Consider the following 23,033-nt stretch of genomic DNA (forward strand, 5'->3'; position numbering starts at 1 on the left):
TACATTTTTTAAACTGGAAGTGACTTGCCCAGTATAGGTGAATAAATGCAATATTGCAGTACGTGTATGTTTGTATTTATCCACCAACACCGGGCAGGCAACTTTCAATTAAAAAATGTCTCCTATGTATGAGAATATACATAATGAATGTATGAGTGTACAAATGGACGATGGCATATGGAAGTATGGGTCTGACCGTGAAGTGTGCACGGATACAGGTGCGGTTAAGGAGACCGCTCATGACAAGAGGGAAATCTAGGTTTGAGTCCCAGACCAGCACAAATTTTCAATGTCATCATTCCATTATACAGGTGCAGCTTTTTCATATTCATAACTGTGAATACATTTCATGGAGGGGTAGCTGTTGAGAGGCCAAACAAATGTGTGGTTCCTGAAAAAGCCTTTTCAGCAGTTGCAGGGGTAACAGTCTGGATCATTAACAGATCTGGCCTTGTAGTGTCAACCAACATGGCCTTGCTGTGCTGGTACTGCAAATTACTGGAAACAAGGAGAAACTACAGCTGTTATTTTCCCTGAGGGTATGCAGCTCTACTGAATGGTTAGATGATGATGATGATGACAACATCTTGCATAAAATATTCCAAAGGTATTGGAATTTCTGGGTGGGGATTACTCCGGAGTATGTGATCATCAGGAAAAACAAAACTTACTTTCTGTACGGGTCAGAGCATGGAATGTTAGAGCTCTTAATCGAGTAGGTGGGCTATTAAATTTAAAAATGGAAATGGATAGATTGAAGTTAGAGATGGTTGAGATTAGTGAGATTTGAAGGCAGGCTGAACAGGATTCCTGGTCAGGGAAGTATAGAGTTATAAATAAAATATCAGATATGGGCAATGCAGTAGCATGTCTAATAATGAATAAGAAACAAGAAATGCAGGTTAACTACTATGAGCAGCACAGCTAATGCATTATCATAGCCAAGACAGACATGAAGCCACAACTCATCACAGTAGTACAAGTTTATTTGTCACCCAGTTTTGCAGATGCCAAAGAGACTGAAAAAGTATGATGAGATAGAAGAAATTATTCAGATAGTTAAGGAAGAGGAAAATTTGATTGTGATGGAGGAGGATGGGATTTCAGTAGTAGGAAAAGGAAGAGAAGGAAAAATAGTAGGTGAATATGGACTGGAGGAAAGGAATGAAAGAGGAAGCCACTTGGCAGAATTTTGCACAAAGCACAATTTAATCATTACTAATACTTGGTTTAAGAATCATGAAAGAAGGTTGTATACATGAAAGAGACGTGGAGAAACAGAAAGGTTTCAGACTGATTAAAAAACGGTAAGACATAGATTTCAAAACCAGATTTTCAATTGTAAGGCGTTTCCAGGGATGGATGTGGACACTGACCTCAATTTATTGGTTATGAAATGTAAATTAAAACTGAAGAAATTGCAAAAAGATGGAAAATAAAGGAGATGAGACCTGGATAAGTTGAAAGAACCAGATGATGTTGAGTTTTCTGGAGGGAGCATTGTGCAACTGTTGACTGAAGCCAGAGAGAGGAATGCAGTAAAAGACAAATGGATAGCTTTGAGAGATGAAATAGTGAAGGCAGCAGAGGATCAAATGGGCAAAAAGAAACAGCACAGTAGAAACTGGCTAGAGGAAAAATGTAAGGATATATAAGGGTATATATATCCAGGAGAAAGGCAAATACAGCCTACAGGATAATTAAAGAAATGTTTGGAGAAAAGAAAAGCAGCAGCAGGAATATCAAGAGCTCACATGGAAAACCAGTCCTAAGCAAAGAAAGGAAAACTGAAAGGTGGAAGGAGTATTTAGAGGGTCTATACAAGTGAAATCGACTTGAAGCCAATATTACAGAGAGGCAAAAGGATGTAGATGATGAGATGGGAGATATAATACTGTGAGCAGCATTTGATAGAGCACTGAAAGACCTAAGTCGAAATAATGCCTGTGGAGTAGATGACATTTCTTCAGAATTCTTGATATACTTGGGACAACCAACCATAACAAAGCTATTTCACTTGGTGTACAAGTTGTATGAGACTTCTTCAAGAAGAATGTAATAATTCCAATTCCAAAGAAAGCAAGTGCTGGCAGGTGTGAATACTACCAAACTATCAGTTTCATAAGCCATGGTTGTAAAATACTAACATGAATCATCTACAGAAGAATGGAAAAACTGTTAGAAGCCCACCTCAGGGAAGATTAGTTTGGATTCTGGAGAAATGTAGGAACACGTAAGGCAATACTGAGCATACGACTTATCTTACAAGACAGGTTAAGGAAAGGCAAACCTATGTTTACAGATTTAGTAGATTTGGAGAAAGCTTTTCACACTGTCAACTGGAATACACTCTTTGATAATCTGAAAGCAGCAGGCTTAAAATACAGGAGCCAAAGGTTACATACAACTAGTAAAGAAACCACACAGTAGTTGCAACAGTCGAAGGGCATTAAATGGAAGCAGTGGTTGAGAAGGGAGTGAGACAGAGTTGTAACCTATCCCCCATGTTATACAATTTGTATATTGAGTAAGCAGTAAAGAAAACCAAAGAACAATATGGAGTAGGAATTAAAGTTCGGAGAGAAGAAATAAAAACTTTGATGTCTGCCGATGACATTGTAATTCTGTCAGAGACAGGACTTGGATGAGCATGGAATGGACAGGGTCTACAAATGTGAATATAAGATAAACATCAACAAAAGAAAAAGAACAGTAATGGAATGTAGTAGAATTAAAATCAGGTGACACTGAGGAAATTAGAAGAGGAAATGAGACACTAAAAGTAGTAGATGAGTTATATCATTTTGACAGTAAAATAGCTGATGATTACCAAAGTAGAGGATATGAAATGTAGACTGCCAATGGCAAGGAAGTATTTCTGAAGAAGACAAATTTACGAGGGTTGGAACTTAAATAGTCGCAACTATTTATTCTCAATCGATACAAAAGAGTTACGTGTTTGCACCTGTTACTGTCCTTCAAAGTAGTCACCAGCGTTGTGTAGAACCCATTGCCAGCGATGTGGAAGGCATAGTATACCGTTAGCAGAGCCTGTCCTGCTGATGGTGACGGAATGGTCTACTGCCTGTCGAATCTCTGGAACAGGTCTGAAGCGAATGCTACGAAGTGATTCCTTCATCTTCAGAATCAAATCAAAGTCACAAGTACTTAAGTCCAGGGAGTATGGTGGACGGTACAGTACTTCCCAGTCCCATCGACCAAACAGAGCAGCCACAGCTTGCACTGTATGCACCCGCACATTGTCGTGAAAAATGATGCGTGGGTTGCGCAGAAAGTGTCGCTGCTTCTTTAGCAAAGCTGGTCGCAGGTGGTGCTCCAAAAACAAACAGTAATACTGTGCATTGACGGTCTGCCGTGGAAGAACGTAATGCATTAGGATAACACCATCACAGTTGTTCACGAGAATCACCATTAACTTTAGACCACTTCATTCGCAACATTAACAGAACAGGCTCTGCTAATGGCATACTACACCTTCCACATCACTGGCAACGTGTTCTACACAACGCAGGTGACTACTTTGAAGGACAGTAACAAGTGCAAAAATGTAACTCTTTCGTATTGGTTATGAATAAATAGTTGCCACTATTAAAGTTCCAACCCTCATATTAACATCAAATACAAATTTAAGTGTTAGAAAGTCTTTTCTGGACATATATGTCTCGAGTGTAGCCTTGTATGGATGTGAAACATGGGCGATAAACAGTTCAGCCAAGAAGCTTCTGACAGCTTTAAATAGACTGGGGCCCATGGCGGGCTCTGATGGTGATTCTATCTATCTATCTATCTATCTATCTCTCTCTCTCTCTCTCTCTCTCTCTCTCTCTCTCTCTCTCTCTCTCTCTCATAGTTATTTGTCTGCTTGCCGCATTAGATCTCAGTGAAAAATCAATCCCTGTACCAAGTTGAGGTTCTTATGGGGTGTGATGGTAACAGGTGCATCACCAAATTGTTTGCAAGAGACTAAATTCTGAATTTGGGTAGGATTTGCCATCTTAATTAAAAAGGACCCACTTCATATTTTACTGAGGGAAGAGACTGCTACAGTACTGTGGCATGGGGACTTCGACGCGTACCAGCATTGCAGACATGTACCATCAAACAAACAAAAAATTAATTGTGCAACTCTATTTTTCAATGTGGTGATTAAAACTTTATGACTATCCTTTACACAATTTTATATATGATAGCACAAACTGTGATTTTCTGAATATTAAGCTATCATCTTGTTACATGTGTGGATTTCTACAAACATTCACTGCTATTCTGTGCAGTCCGTAGTTTCTGTTTCTTTCTCTGGTTTTCATCCAGCATAGGATACCTTCACAAGATGAGAAAGACCTACTATGAACAAACAGAAAATTACACTGAACATAGGTGATTGATTTTATTTCAGCCAACTACATCTATTGGGAAAACATCACACCCTTCTCATGTCTACTTGAACGAAGAGATACATTCCTAATTTGGCGTGTAAAAATGTACACAAATCATTTTACTGCTAATAAATAACACAACTTTTATGATCAGCTTCAGACCTATTTGAAGTGAAAATACCACACTCATTGAAGTTTCAGAGATAAAATTTCTCCTCCTCCATCTGTTCATATCTAGACACCACATCCTTGCATAAGTCGGTGTTCATTTTCCTGTTATGTTCAAAAACTTCTATCACTCCACCACCTGCCACCCAAAACCCACTCCTCTCAAAAGCACCATAAGGTACACTGCATGTACCATTTTTTACCAGTGTCCTAAAATTTTGTAATCACCTGATCACCTTGAAAGAACAACTCAAAACAAAAATTTACAACAGTACATTAAAAAAAAAAAACTAGTGTACTCTTTATGTTGATGGATTTTCTTACCTGAAAGCCTAAAACCTTGGCAGTTGTAAACCAACAAGGAAACTAATCTTTAAGACAATGAAATATGATGTCAGTGTTTGCAAGACCTTTGACATTATGAACAATTTGAATACAAATGCATTCCAATTGGCTCAGTGCAAGAAAAAGTATGTGAAAATTATTCAGAATGCTTTGAAAGTATGTAGTGACAAACATCATATATTGCATGTGCTGTCAACAGCACTAGCATAAAGATTCACTAAATGTGTTGAACATTTGTTGTAAAACATAAAAAAAGAAACTGTCACAAATTTAATTTATCAAGTATTTCAGAGTCATGATAATTTAAAATTTTGCTACAGAAACTACGTTCAGAATTCATAATCATAAACTGCAACACCATAATATGAAATGTATGTGACGTGTTCGGTTTGTGACGTAGCAGGTGGATTCTTAGCATCTTTTATAGTTTTCTAATCTCATAAATAATCAATTTTTTTGCCAATTTTTATATTACTTGCTGACAAGTAGTACTTACTTTACAATCTCAAAATCCTGTATTGACCTATTTTCATTTAAATTTGTTACTCAGATTCCAATTTCAAGTATTCTGATTTCATTTGTGTAATTAGTTCTCATTAATGCACTGTTAATTAAAAGTTACAATTACTTAAAGTTAGCACTACAGTTCACTAGATGCAAAAACCTACAAGATAAATTTATATTTGGGAAGGGCGATCTACACCATCTGAAAGTTAAGCATTTTAGTTTCCCTGTTAAGAATTTTAAATTACTTAAAAACAGTCATCCTCTGCAATAATTAATATCAAAGATCACAGGTAGACTCATTTTCCAGCACAGATTTTGTAAGAAGCACTACTAGTTTCTGAACTTTGACAACATACTTTTGTTGCCTTAAATTTTCTGCATAGATTGACTTACAGCATTAGTTAGTTAATTCACTAATTAATAATTTCAAATAATTTACCATGATTGGCGAAACAGCACTCATTCCTAAAAACATAGTGTATGGACAATAGCGACCACATATTTTCTAAATGTCTAACCAACAACATTTTCTATAAATCAAAATCATATTAGTACTTGTAGTTTACAAAAACACTAAAATCCAATCTAGCCAATTTTAAAGCACTATGTAGCTTTAAAAATAACAGTTTGTTCTTCCAGCCATCTAATTAATTTGGATCTCATCCAAATTGCCAGTTCGCAGTTTGAAAATAAACAAACATCATCTAAGTCAGGTGCACTCTCAGTGTTGACTTGTGTCACAATTATGGACGCTCTGTACATGAAAATATGACCACAGGTCAATGCAAAACTCAAGAATTCTAATGTTTAATCATTTTTGAGTGAACCCTATAAATTAAATTAATGGACATTTTAAATATAATTTAAGTGTGGAATGTTGACATCGAACTGAGGTATCCTTGGACATTGCGTTGGTCATTAGGGACTGACTTAATTGAACTGCTACAGTGTATGGTACTCTAACAAATTACTGCAGGACAACACAAACTGAGTTGATTTCATGTAAATGTGAACCGTGCTTTACGGTGCCATGAAAGAACAATTAACTTAACCATTGGATAGTTACTGTGTATTGTGGGCTCTAATCGGGGTATTTGCGCTGATAATTTGTTTGTAATTTATAAACTGCTCACTGTACTTAATGAACAAACTTTGAAAGGAATAAAATGTGTGTTAATTTCATTCAAAATATGGTATTCTGCAAATCTTTGAGCAAACACCATCCCATACTCATTTCAACCAAGGATGTAACTATGATATCCAGGTCAGTTTTGTCACACTATTTTTTTTTTTTATGGAAAAAAGAAGCACCTTTTACGACTACACAAAACAACCTTATCCAAATTAAAATTCGTCAATTCTTTTCTCTCAAATAATATGATGACTGATTAAAAATAAGTTACTGACAAAAAGGTTAGAAAGTGATGTCACACCCAGGACTGTTAAGAGCGAGTGATGTGATGCTTTACACATCAGGTTATAGTTAACTTGCATTTGACAACAACAGCAACAATAATTATAATACTAATAAATGAAAAGACATCTTCAAAGAAGTGTCTTAGAAATTACATTAAATACAAACCTTCTTGGAATATCTACGACATCCACCCCACATGTTGTTGACTGAGCACAGTTCAGTCCTGGATCATATGTTGGTTTTGAAACATACTGTGATACATACAGATCAGCATCGCCACTTCTGAAATATATTCAAAATGCAAAAATTTCATCTAAAACTCTCCCTTGAAACAAATTAGTCTAACTATTAGTAGCTTCAGATTTGCTATGGACTAGTGTTACAACTAACTTTTTTCTAAAAATTGTATACTCACAGGGAGTACAGATAAAGTCTGATGTATCCTTCATAAGAAAGACTGTAGTATGTGTAATTGTGAGCTGTTACTTCTTCAACCGACATGTGTAGCAAATGCTCTGCTGCACATTTTCCAGTGAAAATTAATAGCATTAGTGCAATTTTACATAACATGTTTGAAGCACTGAAGAAACATCTGTACACCACTTCCTGCAAGAAAAAAGAATGTCTTTGTTCAGAAAAAAATTTCAGACATCACAAACCTTACATACACATGTGAATGCTGTACACGAGTGTCTAAATTTACAAGATATTAAATTTAATTGGAATTTCTTGGTCACTTGTGATAAAGTCAGGTAAGAAGTATGTGATCAATTTATCTGGAGCACTAAATAAATCATTTAACTTATTGCCAACAAACTTTACTTTGTACCACAAATCTGATAATGGAAATATTCTGGAATATGTTGTAAAGTTAAGGTACAGTAAAGTTTGTTGATGATCAAGACAATGGATATTTCCTGAGATATAATTTTTTGCTATTTGATTGCGTAAGTGTACTAAGTTTAATTTATTAAAAAGGGAAGGGGGTGAAAGTCTGAAGTTAGCTAGGTGTAGGGCTTCCAGTATTAATTCTCTAAGTGGTATTTGTGGAAAAACATATATGATCAGCAATATATCTGGATTTAAAGAAGCTGATTTAGATTATGTATTTTCCAACCAAAGTGCACAAAATTGCAACATGGTCATACATAATATCTGCTGTGACTGTTCATTAGCTAAGAAAGACAGAGGGATTGTTACTTTCTTAGATGACAAAGCTCAAATTTTAAAAAAGAACAAACATACGCCCACATAAACCACAGTGCACTATACTTTCCAGTCACGCTAATGTGACATTGTGCAGGAAGAGAGTCAATGAAATTCTGGAAGGTACTGACTGGGATGCAGAGCCACGCTAACTCCAGTGCCGTGGTTAATTCCACAATGTTTCTCGGTCGAGTATCCGTAGCGTGAACAGCCCAATCGAGGCGGTCACAAAGATTTTTGACTGGGTTTAAATCCAGGGAGCTGGTGGCTATGGGAGTACGGTCAACTCGTACCTTCTTAGAACCGAGCACATATGCTGCATCTGTGTGATGTGTTGCATTGTCCTGCGGTACACGTCACTGTGCTGAGGGAAACCAAACTTCATGTAAGGGTGGACACGGTCCCCAAGGATAGATGCGTATTTGTGTTGATACACTTTGCCTTCCAAAATGACAAAATCACCCAGAGAATGCCACAAAATCATTCCCCAGGCCATAAAACATCCTCCCCTGGCATGGACCCTTCCGACAACTGTTGCAGGCTGTTTGCTTTCAGACATTTCACACCATACACACCAACAGCTGTCTAATGCAGAATAAAACATGGTTCATCTGAAATGGCCACCCGTCACTGCTCATGGGACATCCACTAGCAGTACTGGCATGCAAATTCTAGCCTCCATTGATGATGAATAGCATTCAACATGGGTGCATGAAGCAGGTATCTGCTGCTGAAACCCATATAAAGAACATTAACTGTCACTGAGGAGGCACTGTTCATCTGGGCAGTCAGTTCGCAGTCAGCATGTGTGCATGAAACAGGTGCCTACTGCAGAGGTCTATATGAACCAACAGGACAGTCGCTGAGATGACACTGTTGGTAGCCACTCGGTTAATCTGGGTGATCAGTTGCTCAACATTTGCATTTCTATTTGTCCATATACTTCTCCGCAGCCGTCATTTGTCCCTGACATCTATCGGCCGTGGTGCACCACAGTTGCCGTGGAGGTGGGTTTGGATAGTGCCATTTTGCCATCCGCAGTATACGTTAGCCATGGCGACATTCTAACAGTTTACAGACTTAGCCATTTCAGAAATGCTTCCATCCTTGGACCAAAAGCCAATTATCACGCCTCTTTGGGCATCAGATAGATTACTCTGTTTCCATGGTACGACAATGGCTGCACAGTTTTCCATGTCCGTCTGATTATACAGGGAAATGCTGACTGTAAATGCGAACTGAGTACTATTGCCTAATTAAGGAAGAGCAGTTTCACAAAGTGAAGATCTTATTTCCAGCTGTGTTACAATGTAATCCAATACCTCAAAGTACATCTGTTTATATGGCCAACAGTTTGTTTTTCCTATTGTAATTCTGAGACACACCACCGAGCACAGGGAATAAAGCAGCCTCCGTTCTAGCTTCACTAAAATCATGAAAATGTTTTTTAATGTCACTGTTGGAGTCCACTAGCCTCACAACAACAGAGCGTTGTGATTTGTCTGAAACATTTGTTACTTTGTTCACAATGCAGGCATAAAATGATGTTTTATCCAAACTTGAATGTATATGTTCACAAATCTCTTGATTTATATATTCAATCAGTCTGTTCTGTATAGTTTTTTAAAATCACCAGAAATAGCCCGTTTTCTTCCAGTGTAACAGCAGCAACAACAACAACAACTATTACTACTACTACCACCACCACCACCACCACAGAAAAGTAAGAAGTCTGGCCTCCCTTGGCTCCTCTGATCAACTACCACTCTGCAATGGTCAAATTAGTGTGACTGGACTGTGTATATCTTCTCTCACTAAAAGAAGCCAGAGCACAGAAACTTTTTTTTTTAAATGTCATTTTGGCTTGTGGCAGACTGTAAGTTAACAATAAATATAAGATTTTAAGGTAACTGCTAAGACACATACTGTGCATATCCACATAAGCTCTGCCAGCACCAAAAGACTCCTTTGCTCGGGCATGTATGGATGCCCCGAGTTTTGAGGGTTATAATTTAAAAGTTTCCTAGTTACGGCAACCATACTTGTTTATTAATTATGAGGCCTTGCAAAGCTATAGTGTTATTAAAATTGAGAAGTGCCTTTCACTTGGAATTCAAGAAAAACAGTACAGTGATATGATCTAAATCTACACACAGAAATTTTTTACAATAGATCTGAAACGAGTAGGTGCTATCTGAAACTTCCTGGCAGATTAAAACTGTGTGCCGGACCAAGACTCGAATTCGGGACCTTTGCCTTTCGCGGGCAAGTGCTCTACCAACTGAGCTACCCAAGCACAACTCACGCCCCGTCCTCACAGCTTTACTTCTGCCAGTACCTCGTCTCCTACCTCCCAAACTTTACAAAAGCTCTTTTGCGAACCTTGCAGAACTAGCACTCCTGAAAGAAAGGATATTGCAGAGACATGGCTTAGTCACAGCCTGGGGGATGTTCCCAGGATGAGATTTTCACTCTGCAGCAGAGTGTGCGCTGTGAGGATGGGGCGTGAGTCGTGCTTGGGTAGCTCAGTTGGTAGAGCACTTGCCCGCGAAAGGCAAAGGTCCAGAGTTTGAGTCTCGGTCTGGCACACAGTTTTAATCTGCCAGGAAGTTTCATATCAGTTAATATAAAGAGGCATCATTTAAATTGTTTTTGTGTAAACAGTGAAAGTAATAGCTTTTGAAAATAAATTCCAGTAAGAAAGAGGTTTTCTTAAAGTGAAATGTTCAGTATAAAAAGTGTGTGCTTTAGTATCTAAGTATTTTAGTATTTAAGTTGGTTGGTTATAGAAAGTGCTTTTCTATAGATACCCCCTGGCCAAAAATTTTTTAGCTTCCTTGAAGTTATCTTTTTCTCTTTTAAAAATGTAATGTATAAGGGTGTAGTAGTCAAATAATTCCAGTATCTACACCAATATTGTTTACGTGGGGTAATATTTATTTGAAGAAGCAACTTAAACAGTAGCAAAAAAGTAGGCAGAATTCATACTTCTGCTTTTCCAATACTTCACTATTTCAGTGCCTGGATAGGCTGGCGACCGTTAGTACATATTTTAAACCACTAAATGAACTTTGAACTGAATTGTCCTAGCTTCAATATAATACTATTCACACTGCTTTTCTTTCTAACTGCTGGGTAAGATCTTAGGAAAAGAATTGAATAGTCTGATTTACTTATCCATTAGACACAACACACGGTCAAATCCTGTAGAAAGGGTAACTCTATTGATTAGCTTTTCCTATTAACAGGGCCATCCTCCCATAGTGTACTCTATTTGAAAACTAAACTAAATTTAGTAAGAGGGTTATATGTGGCAACATAGATACAGGGTTTTCTGTTATTTAGGTAAAAGTATACTAAATTACAATAGTAGTGGTAGGGTTATACTATCATCATACAAATATTCAAGGTGCTACTGTAGAACTACCTTAAAGAGTGGGGTATCATGTATTTATATGAGAGATGACATTTTAAGGCTAGTGAATACCTGATCACAATTAGTGTAAATAAATATCCTGAATTGGCACCCATTGGCACACACTGTTGCATGTACTGCTCACCTATTGGTAATACCGACACTTTTTGGAACAAATTAACTGAAGTCCTGGAAATAGTCTCAGCCCCCAGAAACTAATATAATAATATGTGGAGACAATATTAACACAGAAGCTGAGAGTGAAATTGGTAATAACTGCTTCAAAATTTTGAGCACTTTTGGCATGGCAAAAATGATAAATATTGCCACTAGGGTATTAAAAATTTCAGCATCACTATTGTACCACATGCTTAAAGATACTGATAGGGAAATCTGTGAAGTATTTATAAGAGATATTGATCTTTCTGATGATTACTGTCAGACAGAATTGTTCCACGTAAGTGTTTTTAGCTGGTGTGCCAACTGGACATGACCTTCCAAACTGGTAATGCACAAACAAAGAAGTAGTATAATTGAGATCTATAAACTGTATTCAGAATTTCCAAATATTGCAGTAGTAAAAAAGAAAAGTGAATTTTACAGAGGATGTAACAAAACAAAATGGATTTCACTTAAACATTGATGGCAGAAGAGAAATCTATAATTTCACATTAGGAACCATGAAGAATGAAAAAGTACTAAGTGGTTCCATAATACCATTCAATTACTAAAAACAAATCATTCCCAATAACAGTTTTACATCTGATAAATCTCAGTCTCTTAACTAACCAAAACTTGGTACCCAAGGTCAAAAACAGTGTAAATCATATAGATAATGCAAGTGAGTGCAGTACACTTAATATTGATAGCAAATGTATGAAACCCAAGGCAAACCACTCTGCAGCAAGCCAAAACACCACAGTCACATCTACTGCAAAAAAAGCTCTAAAGATACAATGAATAACCTTGTTGCCACTGTGCTGGAGTAAGCTGTCACCAGCACACTGGTCGGTAAAGATGTAGCAAGAAGATCGATAGTATGTGCTGGATCAAGCACACCTATCAGGGAAGACGCCAAAGACAGATTCACAAGCAACACGTTGCCAACGCCCTTTTGACCACAAGTATTTAAATTGCGGCCCCAGACTGAAGGGCTCAGTCTCAGTTACTAGCTCATGTCTCAGTCACTAGCACAGTCGCTCAGTCAATAGCTCAGTCACTGACACACCAACCTGCACTCCAGTTTGGCGTCTGTCATTCAGCGCACAGCGGGACTTTTACTTCACCAGCAGGGAGGCTAACGTGGACTAATACTGAAGAGCTTGTACCACAACACATAGATGCTGTTAAAGTTAAGTAGCAGCTACCTGTTTACTTAAATAAAGAACCCTGTTAATATGTGTGTGCAGCTGTCTTGTAGAAAGAAGATACCGGTCATCAAACAACATCCTCTCCCTTGATTCCTACGGTACAAGAATCTAAAGTGGCAATGAGTATATAACAGCCACTAACACCATAAATGATGTTCAGAAACAAAATGCATGCAGTACTCATCAGAATGGGGAACAGGCAGACCTAAAAGGTAAGCTGGACAAATTGATAGAGTGACACCTCCAACCAGTGTTCAGCACTCCAAATGTAGATTCAAATTAATTCAACAAAACTTCCAAAGTCTTAGCAACAAGCACAATGACTTGGATACCATTGCAGCAGGGACTGATGACACTGATGTTTTAGTTGTAAGTGAACACTGGTATACAAATGAGCTAATTAGTGTTTGTCAGCCACTCTCCAAGATCTTCTGCTCTGCCTTCAGCAAAACAGAGAAGAGTGGTGATGGGGTAGGACTCCTTGTTGCACAATAAACTAATGCTAATACTAAGTCAGCTTAACTTAACTTCCATAATATATAAGACCACTAGAGAGGTAAATAGCAGGAAATCATACATTGACAATGTTAAAGTTAGCATGTCTCACTTTACATACAATCCTGCCCTGATATGTACCTCCTCCCTGAAATGATGGACATCCAAGATCCTTCTCACCCCTCCTCAAGTAGTGTACCACAGCCCATCGAATCTACACAACATCCTAGTTCATCCCTATGCCACTACCACTCCCAGCACTTTGGGTCATATTCCTACGGCAGACCAAAGTGGAAGACTTACCCAATGCACCCACCCCGCACCTTCTAATCTAATCTAGTCCTGTCACAGGCTTATCCTACACCACCAAAGGTCAAGCCATCTGTGAAAGCAGCCTTAGCATATACCACCTCTGCTGCAAACATTGCACAGTTTTTTATATTGATACAATTACCAACCAGCTGTCCACCAGGCTGAATGACCACTGCCAACTTTTGACAAGAAAAAAGTTCATCATACGCAGCTGAGCACAAAATGCTCAGTTTCAATGGCTGCTTCACAACTCAAGCCATCTGAATTATTCTCTCCACCACTATGCAGATCAGAGTTACCTTTACAACACATCCTCCACTCCTGTAATCGTTCTGGCCTCAATCTTAGGTAACTCACTGCCCTGCACTCTCCACCCAACAGTTTCCCCTTCCAATGTCTGTCACCCCCTCCTAATCACATCTCCATTGCCTTCTGCGTAAGCTACTTCCCACTGGTCGCTACAGTTGTGCCAGTCTATATATCTGCCACCCCTTCCATCCAAATTCCTAGCCAGCAAACTGGCTGCCTCCCTCGAAGCTGCTAGCCACCCATGCCCAATGCCTCACCCTGCCTCCCCTCCCTCTCCCTCTCCCCATGTCATCCGACACCACCGACTTTTGGTGAGTGGTCTTCATTAATCCATAAGTATTTACATTCTACAAGAGCATTCCTACAAAATTTGCATACAACCCATCTGTTCTAAAGCTTGCTGTTTCTGACCACTCAGCTGTTCAGGTACTGATGAAAGCTGAAAATCATGTCAGCAACAAAAAGAAAAACTGCTGTAAGATAAAGAATCAACCTTGATAACAATGTTGAAAATCTCAACAGTATGCTAAAAGGCATACAATGGTATGAAAATAACTGCATTACTTTCAGTGAATTTGCATCACTTTTATTACTGCTTCAATGTCTCATGCTCAGAATACACCTTACTAGTAAATGGCTGCAAAAAATACAAAACAAGATAAATCATGAAGCAGAAACAGCAAGAGAAAAACTGACTTTTCCAATGTGCAATGCTAAAGGATAGCAATAATCACAAACTACAGATAGAACTGAACTATTATGATTATTTCAAAGATCTACTATTAGAAACTAAGAGTAAATGCATAGCCACAATGTTAAGAAACTCGAGTAACACTGGCATAGCCATTTAGAAAGTTATAAACAGCTTTACGGATTGTAAGGGCAAATTAGCTTGTTATCTTACCATTGACTACAAAGTTGATCAAATGTCAATATCAGATTGCAAATGTTTTTAACAAGTTCTTTTCTTATGTTGGAAAATACATCAATGATCACTTCAACAATCTCCAGTATAGATATATGGGCATTCCAGTTAAACAAAGCATATACTTGGCCCCAACTAACAGCAAGGAGATAAAATACGTAGTGCAGGTCACTGAAAGATTCAAAATTGGCAAGCTAAGATGGGTTGCTAATCAGCACATTAAACTGGTGCATAGACAGCAAGTATGACAGCATTAGGGTGACCCATACTTCCCATGATCTACCATATTACAACAATCTTTCTTTAATCCTCCCAGCTCCCTTCCTGACCACCTGTTTCTCATACATATTTTGTCCGTGATGACTGTTATAAATATTAATCCAGTGAAGTACTATCGATAGCTCAAATTCCCTGACCAACAGATCTTGAAAAGTTTTTGTATAATAATCAATACTACTGTGGACATATACTCTTTTTTTGGAATGCAAAAGGATACATATTGCTGACAAAAAATTTTCCTAAGGAATTCATATACTGTGCAGAAAAGATGGACCATTATTTACAAAAAAGACAGACCCAACTCAATCTTATCTGCATCATTATGGTAAATGAGAAAGTTATTTATACTAGACTAATGATGTTGCACCATCAACACAACCCAATATCTGAAAATCAGAATGGCTTTACGAAAAAAAAGGTCAACTTCAGTAGCTGCAGTACAGTTAAAGAGATGAAATAATAATTGCTGCAGAGAACAAGGAGTATGTTACTGGAGTCTTCCTTGATCTTGAAAAAGCTTCTAATTGTGTCATCACTGCCATATTATTTGACAAGCTGTTGGATCTGGGTATTAGAGGAACTGGCTACGAGTTGATAGAATCATATATGAGCAACAGGAAACAATGTGTGTTGTTTAAAACGAACAGTGGGTCATTCAAATCCAGAATTACTAATATCAAATATGGAGTGCCTCATGGTTCCATGTTGAGGCATCTTTTTTCTTGATTTATGTTAATGATATAAAGTACAGTTCTCCTAGCTCTAAAGCGATACCATATGCAGATGTTATATCAACTGTGTGCAAATATAAAGCCTCTGACAGTCTGGAGGTGCCATACAACAGTGTTACTAATGAAATAGTCAACCATTTCAATGAAAGCCACCTAAAAGCAAGAGCTTCAACGACTGAAACAATCGAATTTAACACCAGAGAACTAACAGAAATTGCTATGAAATTATCCATGGGAAATGACATGGTAAAAAGGAAAAATGAACAAATCACAATCCAGGACAACTTCAAGTGGGACATGCATATACATATATTCCTTAGTGTGTAAACTGTCTAAAAACATGTTTGCCATAAACCTGATTGGCAAATATTGTAACAATATGTATGTGCTAATAACCCCATTCATTCATTATTCTCATAAAACATAAAGTAGGCTTACATACTTTCTCTAGGACATTACCAAATCAAACCTGCAATGAAGTGTATATGTAAAACAATGCAGATGCTAAGTTCTCTAACTTCTGCACATTGTTTAAATTAGTTTTTGAGAAGATATTTCCAAAAGTAGCCACATCAACAGTAGCAGCTAAAGGAAAATGGATGGATAATGGCAGGTATTAGAAAGTTCTTCCATGCACTTAAATTTCTCAGTTCTTTACAATAGCAGTACACTAATCCACAGTTTCTAGATTACTATCACAGGTTTTAAAAAAGGTACAGGAGGGTACTACTTGCTGTAGAAAAATTATTCAATGATAAAATAATATATATAATGGAGAAAATAAAAGCAAAGTTGATGGGATGTCATAAAAGATGAAACTTGAGAAGGCAGGCAGAAGTATAACAACATACAAACCAAAGATGGGGGTAAACAGAAAATCCTCAGAAATTCACAAATTCTGTAGATGAATATTTCTCTGCTACCACAGGTAAGTTGCTGCAAAATCTTTCCAAAACACTTGCAGCATCCACAATGATGTACACAACGATGATGTTTCCCCACAACAGATCATGAAGTCACAAAGACAATGCAGAAATAAAAAATAAGAAGTCAGCATGCATAGATGAGGTTCCAGTCGCTGTTCTTAATGCATGCAAGGACAGCATACAAGCCCCATTAATAAACATAATAAATGAGTCAGTTAATTCAGACAGTGTAAAGACATGCAAAAAAGTTTTCTTTGATGATGGCAAAAATATCACAGCCACGGTTAAAACAGCAGAACTGCTATTAGTGAAAGCAAATGATGTCCTCAAGGATGTTTATGATTGATCAATACATAACAAATTAACATTGAACATAAAGAAAAGCAATATGCACTTCAGCATAAAGAAGGAAAAGAAGTCTGTTGCATCAAACATAGGTGATAAATATACAGATTGTGTAACAAACAAAGTTTTTAGGGATGAATATTGATTGTCAGTTAACACGGACTGAACTGACAAAGAAAGAATATCAGTACATTACATTCTTAAGGTTTTATCATTACCTCATAACAGTAAGTGTCTTATGGTGGTGTACTGTTCCTACATATTTTCTAGTAGTGATTTCTATTCAATTGCATTATATGAATTCTTGCCTATGGTATTCTTTTCTGGGGATCAAAGACACAAAACATGGACACAATTTTTAAACTGCACAGAAGGGCCATAAGATCCGAAAACAAAGGAAGTAGGTTACAGAATATTGCTCACCAGCGTGGGATCCGTACCAGATAGGGTTGATAGAAGAGATAGAGAAGATCCAGAACATACCTTCACCGAGGAGTCAAGCAGTATGTTGCTCCCTCCTAGGTATATCTCACGAAGGGACCATGAGAGATCAGAGAGATTAGAGCCCACACAGAGGCATACCGACAATCTTTCTTTCCATGAACAATGCGAGACTGGAATAGAGGGGAGAACCGATAGAGGTACTCAAAGTACCCTCCGCCACACACCGTCAGGTGGCTTGAAGAGTATGGATGTAGATGTAGAGATGTAGAACAATAAATAGTAGTAGCTGGGCTAATTGTAAGGAACTTTTTTTTTTAAAAAAAAACTAGGTATCATTACTGCATAAAGTGAGTACATCAACCAATCTACTGTGCAAATCAGGGAAAAAATTACCAAGTATTTCAGTATTTCACTAATAGTTCATGGAACAAGAGCCCATTTGGACCTACATTTACCAAGGGAAAAACAAACAAAATATTAAAATCAGTATTTCCTATCAAGGAATAAAATTGTACAACAAATTTACCAAGGAAATGAAAAAGATTACTATAATATGTATGTTTAAAAAGGCTGCTAAAAGTGCTTCATAAGCAGTGCAACTAAACAATTAAAGATGACTCAGAGTAGTAGTTAATTACGAAAGTGGTAACTCCAACAACCTATCACATTACAATACTTCATCACGATGTAATGTTTTTACAAGAAAACCATGTGTCAAGTTCTAAAGTGCACGACAGTACATCTCACTCATCATAGGGGGGTGCTGACTCAACTTTCAGGTGGACTGTGGTGAGTATATGACAATGTGCACAGAGTATAGCTCACATGTTTGCGAGCCTGGAGTCAGATTTCCTAACAGGCCGCAGTTAGTGCAAGGGGCACAGCAACATGTTCATGGTCCAGAAGCCACCAAAGGGAGCCCTTGCTGTGTGCACTGATGAAGAACAAAACAGTGTTTTACATCAATCATAAGTTATCTGAAGCAAACTATATGTGAGTCAAAGAACATTATGCAGTAGGAACCTATTGAATGGGGCAGTTCAACTGTTTTGACATTGGCCCTCACATTCGGGAGAACAGAGTTTAATCTGTCCGACCAACCTGATTTGACATCTCCAAAATCATTTCAGGTAAATGTTGGGATGGGTCCTTCAACACCACAGCCAACCAACTGTCCTATCCTCCTAAAGCATACTTCTATAATAATAGCATAGCATGGTAACTAGTATCTGTATACAATAGCTGAATATTAATACTATATATTAGAGATACAATTATTTTAAAAAAAGGTTTGAAAATGGCTTATCAGGAGCTGGAACTGAGTGTCAACTAAAATTTATCACTGCACTCAAGCGTGTACAATGATCCTGACATACAGGGTGTGTCAAAACATTTATGACAAATACCAGGGAGTGAATCCTGGAATCAAAGCAAGACAAAAGTGTTCCTACAAATGTATATCCTACAATGCAGTTCTGTACTATGTAATCTAAAAGAACTACTTTTTGCTCAACTTTTGAGTAGACTGAAAACAAAGCTCCCTAGAAATTACACAATGGATTTTTCTCTAAATTTTCATAGCCAAACAAGGACTGAGAGACAAATGGGGTACATATATAATCTACATGGGTACTCTGCAAATCACATTTAAGTGCCTGGCAGAGGGTTCATTGAACCACCTTCACAATTTTCTGTTATTCCAATCTTGTATAGCGGGTGGGAGGAACGAACAACTATATCTTTCCGTACGAGCTCTGATTTCCCTTATTTTATCGTAGTGATCGTTTCTCCCTATGTAGGTCAGTGTCAACAAAATATTTTCGCATTCAGAGGAGAAAGTTGGTGATTGGAATTTTGTGAGAAGATTCTGTCACAAAGAAAAACGCCTTTATTTTAATGATGTCCAGCCTAAACCCTGTATCATTTCAGTGACTCTCTCTCCCATATTTCGCAACAACACAAAATGTGCTGCCCTTCTTTGAACTTTTTCGATGTACTCTGTCAGTCCTATCTGGTATTGATCCCACACTGCACAGCAGTATTCTAAAAGAGGTCGGACAAGCGTAGTGTACGCAGTCTCCTTAGTAAATCTGTCACATTTTCTAAGCGTTCTGCCAATAAAATGGAGTCTTCGGTTAGCCTTCCCCACAACATTTTCTGTGTGTTCCTTCCAACTAAAGTTGTTCGTAATAGTAATTCCTAGGTTGAATTTACAGCCTTTAGATTTGACTGCCCCCCCATGAACCATGGTCCTTGCCATTGGTGGGGAGGCTTGCGTACCTCAGCGATACAGATAGCCGTACCGTCGGTGCAACCACAACGGAGGGTTATCTGTTGAGAGGCCAGACAAACGTGTGGTTCCTGAAGAGGGGCAGCAGCCTTTTCAGTAGTTGCAGGGGCAACAGTCTGGATGATTGGCTGATCTGGCCTTGTAACACTAACCAAAACGGCTTTGCTGTGCTGGTACTGCGAACAGCTGAAAGCAAGGAGAAACTAGGGCTGTAATTTTTCCCGAGGGCATGCAGCTTTACTGTATGGATAAATGATGATGGCGTTCTCTTGTGTACAATATTCCGGAGGTAAAATAGTCCCCCATTCGGATCTACAGGCGGGGAATACTCAGGAGGACATTGTTATCAGGAGAAAGAAAATTGGCATTCTATGGATCGGAGCGTGGAATGTCAGATCACTTAATCAGGCAGGTAAGTTAAAAAATTTAAAAAGGGAAATAGATGGGTTAAAGTTAGATATAGTGGGAATTAGTGAAGTTCGGTGGCAGGAGGAACAAGACTTTTGGTCAGCTGAATACAGGGTTATAAATACAAAATCAAATAGGGGTAATGCAGGAGTAGGTTTAATAATGAATAAAAAAATAGGAATGCAGGTAAGCTACTACAAACAGCATAGTGAACGCATTATTGTGGCCAAGATAGATACGAAGCCCACACCTACCACACTAGTACAAGTTTATATGCCAACTAGTTCCGCCGATGACGAAGAGATTGATGAAATGTATGATGAGATAAAAGAAGGGAGACGAAAATTTAATAGTCATGGGTGACTGGAACTTGACAGTAGGAAAAGAAAGAGAAGGAAATTTAGTAGGTGAATATGGAATGGGAGTAAGGAATGAAAGAGGAAGCCGCCTGGTAGAATTTTGCACAGAGCATAACTTAATCATAGCTAACACTTGGTTCAAGAATCATGAAAGAAGGCTTTATACATGGAAGAAGCCTGTAGGTACTGGAAGGTATCAGATAGATTATATAATGGTAAGACAGAGATTCAGGAACCAGGTTGTAAATTGTAGGACATTTCCAGGGGCAGATGTGGACTCTGACCACAATCTATTGGTTATGAACTGTAGATGAAAACTGAAGAAATTGCAAAAAGGTGGTAAATTAAGGAGATGGGACCTGGGTAAACTGAAAGAACCAGAGGTTGTAGAGAGTTCAGGGAGAGCATTAGGGAATGATTGACAAGAATCAGGGAAAGAAATACAGTAGTAGAAGAATGGGTAGCTTTGAGAGACGAAATAGTGAAGGCAGCAGAGGATCAAGCAGGTAAAAAGACAAGGGCTAATACAAATCGTTGAGTAACAGAAGAGATATTGAATTTAATTGATGAAAGGAAAAAGTACAAAAATGCAGTAAATGAAGCAGGCAAAAAAAGAATACAAACGTCTCAAAAATGAGATCGACAGGAAGTGCAGAATGGCTAAGCAGGGATGGCTAGAGGACAAATGTAAGGATGTGGAGGTGTATATCACTAGGGGTAAGATAGATACTGCCTACAGGAAAATTAGAGAGACCTTTGGAGGAAAGAGAGCCACTTGTATGAATATCAAGAGCTCAGATGGAAACCCAGTTCTAAGCAAAGAAGAGAAAGCAGAAAGGTGGAAGGAGTATATAGAGGGTCTATACAAGGGCGATGTACTTGAGGACAATATTATGGAAATGGAAGAGGATGTAGATGAAGATGAAATGAGAGATACGATGCTGCGTGAAGAGTTTGACAGAGCACTGAAAGACCTAAGTCGAAACAAGGCCCCCGGAGTAGACAGCATTCCATTAGAACTACTGACAGCCTTGGAAGAGCCAGTCCTGACAAAACTCTACCATCTGGTGAGCAAGATGTATGAGACAGGCGAAATACCCTCAGACTTCAAGAAGAATATAATTATTCCAATCCCAAAGAAAGCAGGTGTTGACAGATGTGAAAATTACCAAACAATCAGTTTAATAAGCCACGGCTGCAAAATACTAACACAAATTCTTTACAGACGATTGGAAAAACTGGTAGAAGCCGACCTCGGGGAAGATCAGCTTGGATTCCATAGAAATATTGGAACACGTGAGGCAATACTGACCCTACGACTTATCTTAGAAAATAGATAAAGGAAAGGCAAACCTACGTTTCTAGCATTTGTAGACTTAGAGACAGCTTTTGACAATGTTGACTGGAATACACTTTTTCAAATTCTGAAGGTGGCAGGGGTAAAATATATGGAGTGAAAGGCTATTTACAATTTGTACAGAAACCAGATGGCAGTTATAAGAGTCGAGGGGCATGAAAGGGAAGCAGCGGTGGGGAAGGGAGTGAGACAGGGTTGTAGCCTCTCCCCAATGTTATTCAATCTGTATATTGAGCAAGCAGTAAAGGAAAAAAAAAAGGAAAATTTGGAGTAGGAATTAAAATCCATGGAGAAGAAATAAAAACTTTGAGGTTCATCGATGACATAGTAATTCTGTCAGAGACAGCAAAGGACCTGGAAGAGCAGCTGAATGGAATGGACAGTGTCTTGAACGGAGGATATAAGATGAACGTCAACAGAAGAATAATGAGGATAATGGAATGTAGTCGAATTAAATCGGGTGATGCCGTGGGAATCAGATTAGGAAATGAGAGGCTTAAAGTAGTAAATGAGTTTTGCTATTTGGGGAGCAAAATAACTGATGATGGTCGAAGTAGAGAGGATATAAAATGTAGACTGGCAATGGCAAGGAAAGCGTTTCTGAAGAAGAGAAACTTGTTAACATTGAGTATACATTTAAGTGTCAGGATGTTGTTTCTGAAAGTATTTGTATGGAGTGTAGCCATGAATGGAAGTGAAACGTGGAGGATGAATAGTTTGGACAAGAAGAGAATAGAAGCTTTCGAAATGTGGTGCTACAGAAGAATGCTGAAGATTAGATGGGTACATCACATAACTAATGATGAGGTATTGAATAGAATTGGAGAGAAGAGAAATTTGTGGCACAACTTGACTAGAAGAAGGGATCAGTTGGTAGGACATGTTCTGAGACATCAAGGGATCACTAGTTTAGTATTGGAGGGCAGGGTGGAGGGTAAAAATCGTAGAGGGAGACCAAGAGATGAATACACTAAACAGATTCAGAAGGATGTAGGTTGCAGTAGGTACTGGGAGATGAAGAAGCTTGC

The 23,033-nt window shown here is 38.2% G+C and overlaps 1 protein-coding gene across 1 annotated transcript in view; it reads right to left on the reverse strand.

Annotated features, from left to right (window-relative positions):
• The window catches only part of LOC124721845 (UPF0669 protein C6orf120 homolog), a 67,496-nt gene that overhangs the window by 21,645 nt on the left and 22,818 nt on the right, over positions 1-23,033 (reverse strand). The window contains exons 3-4 of the mRNA XM_047246976.1: positions 7,250-7,440; positions 7,000-7,116 (exon numbers count right to left, since the gene is read on the reverse strand). Of these exons, the coding sequence (XP_047102932.1) occupies positions 7,000-7,116; positions 7,250-7,440 (308 nt within the window). The remainder of the gene's footprint in view (positions 1-6,999; positions 7,117-7,249; positions 7,441-23,033) is intronic.

Source organism: Schistocerca piceifrons, chromosome X, assembly GCF_021461385.2.
Source record: "Schistocerca piceifrons isolate TAMUIC-IGC-003096 chromosome X, iqSchPice1.1, whole genome shotgun sequence".
NCBI lineage: Eukaryota > Metazoa > Arthropoda > Insecta > Orthoptera > Acrididae > Schistocerca > Schistocerca piceifrons.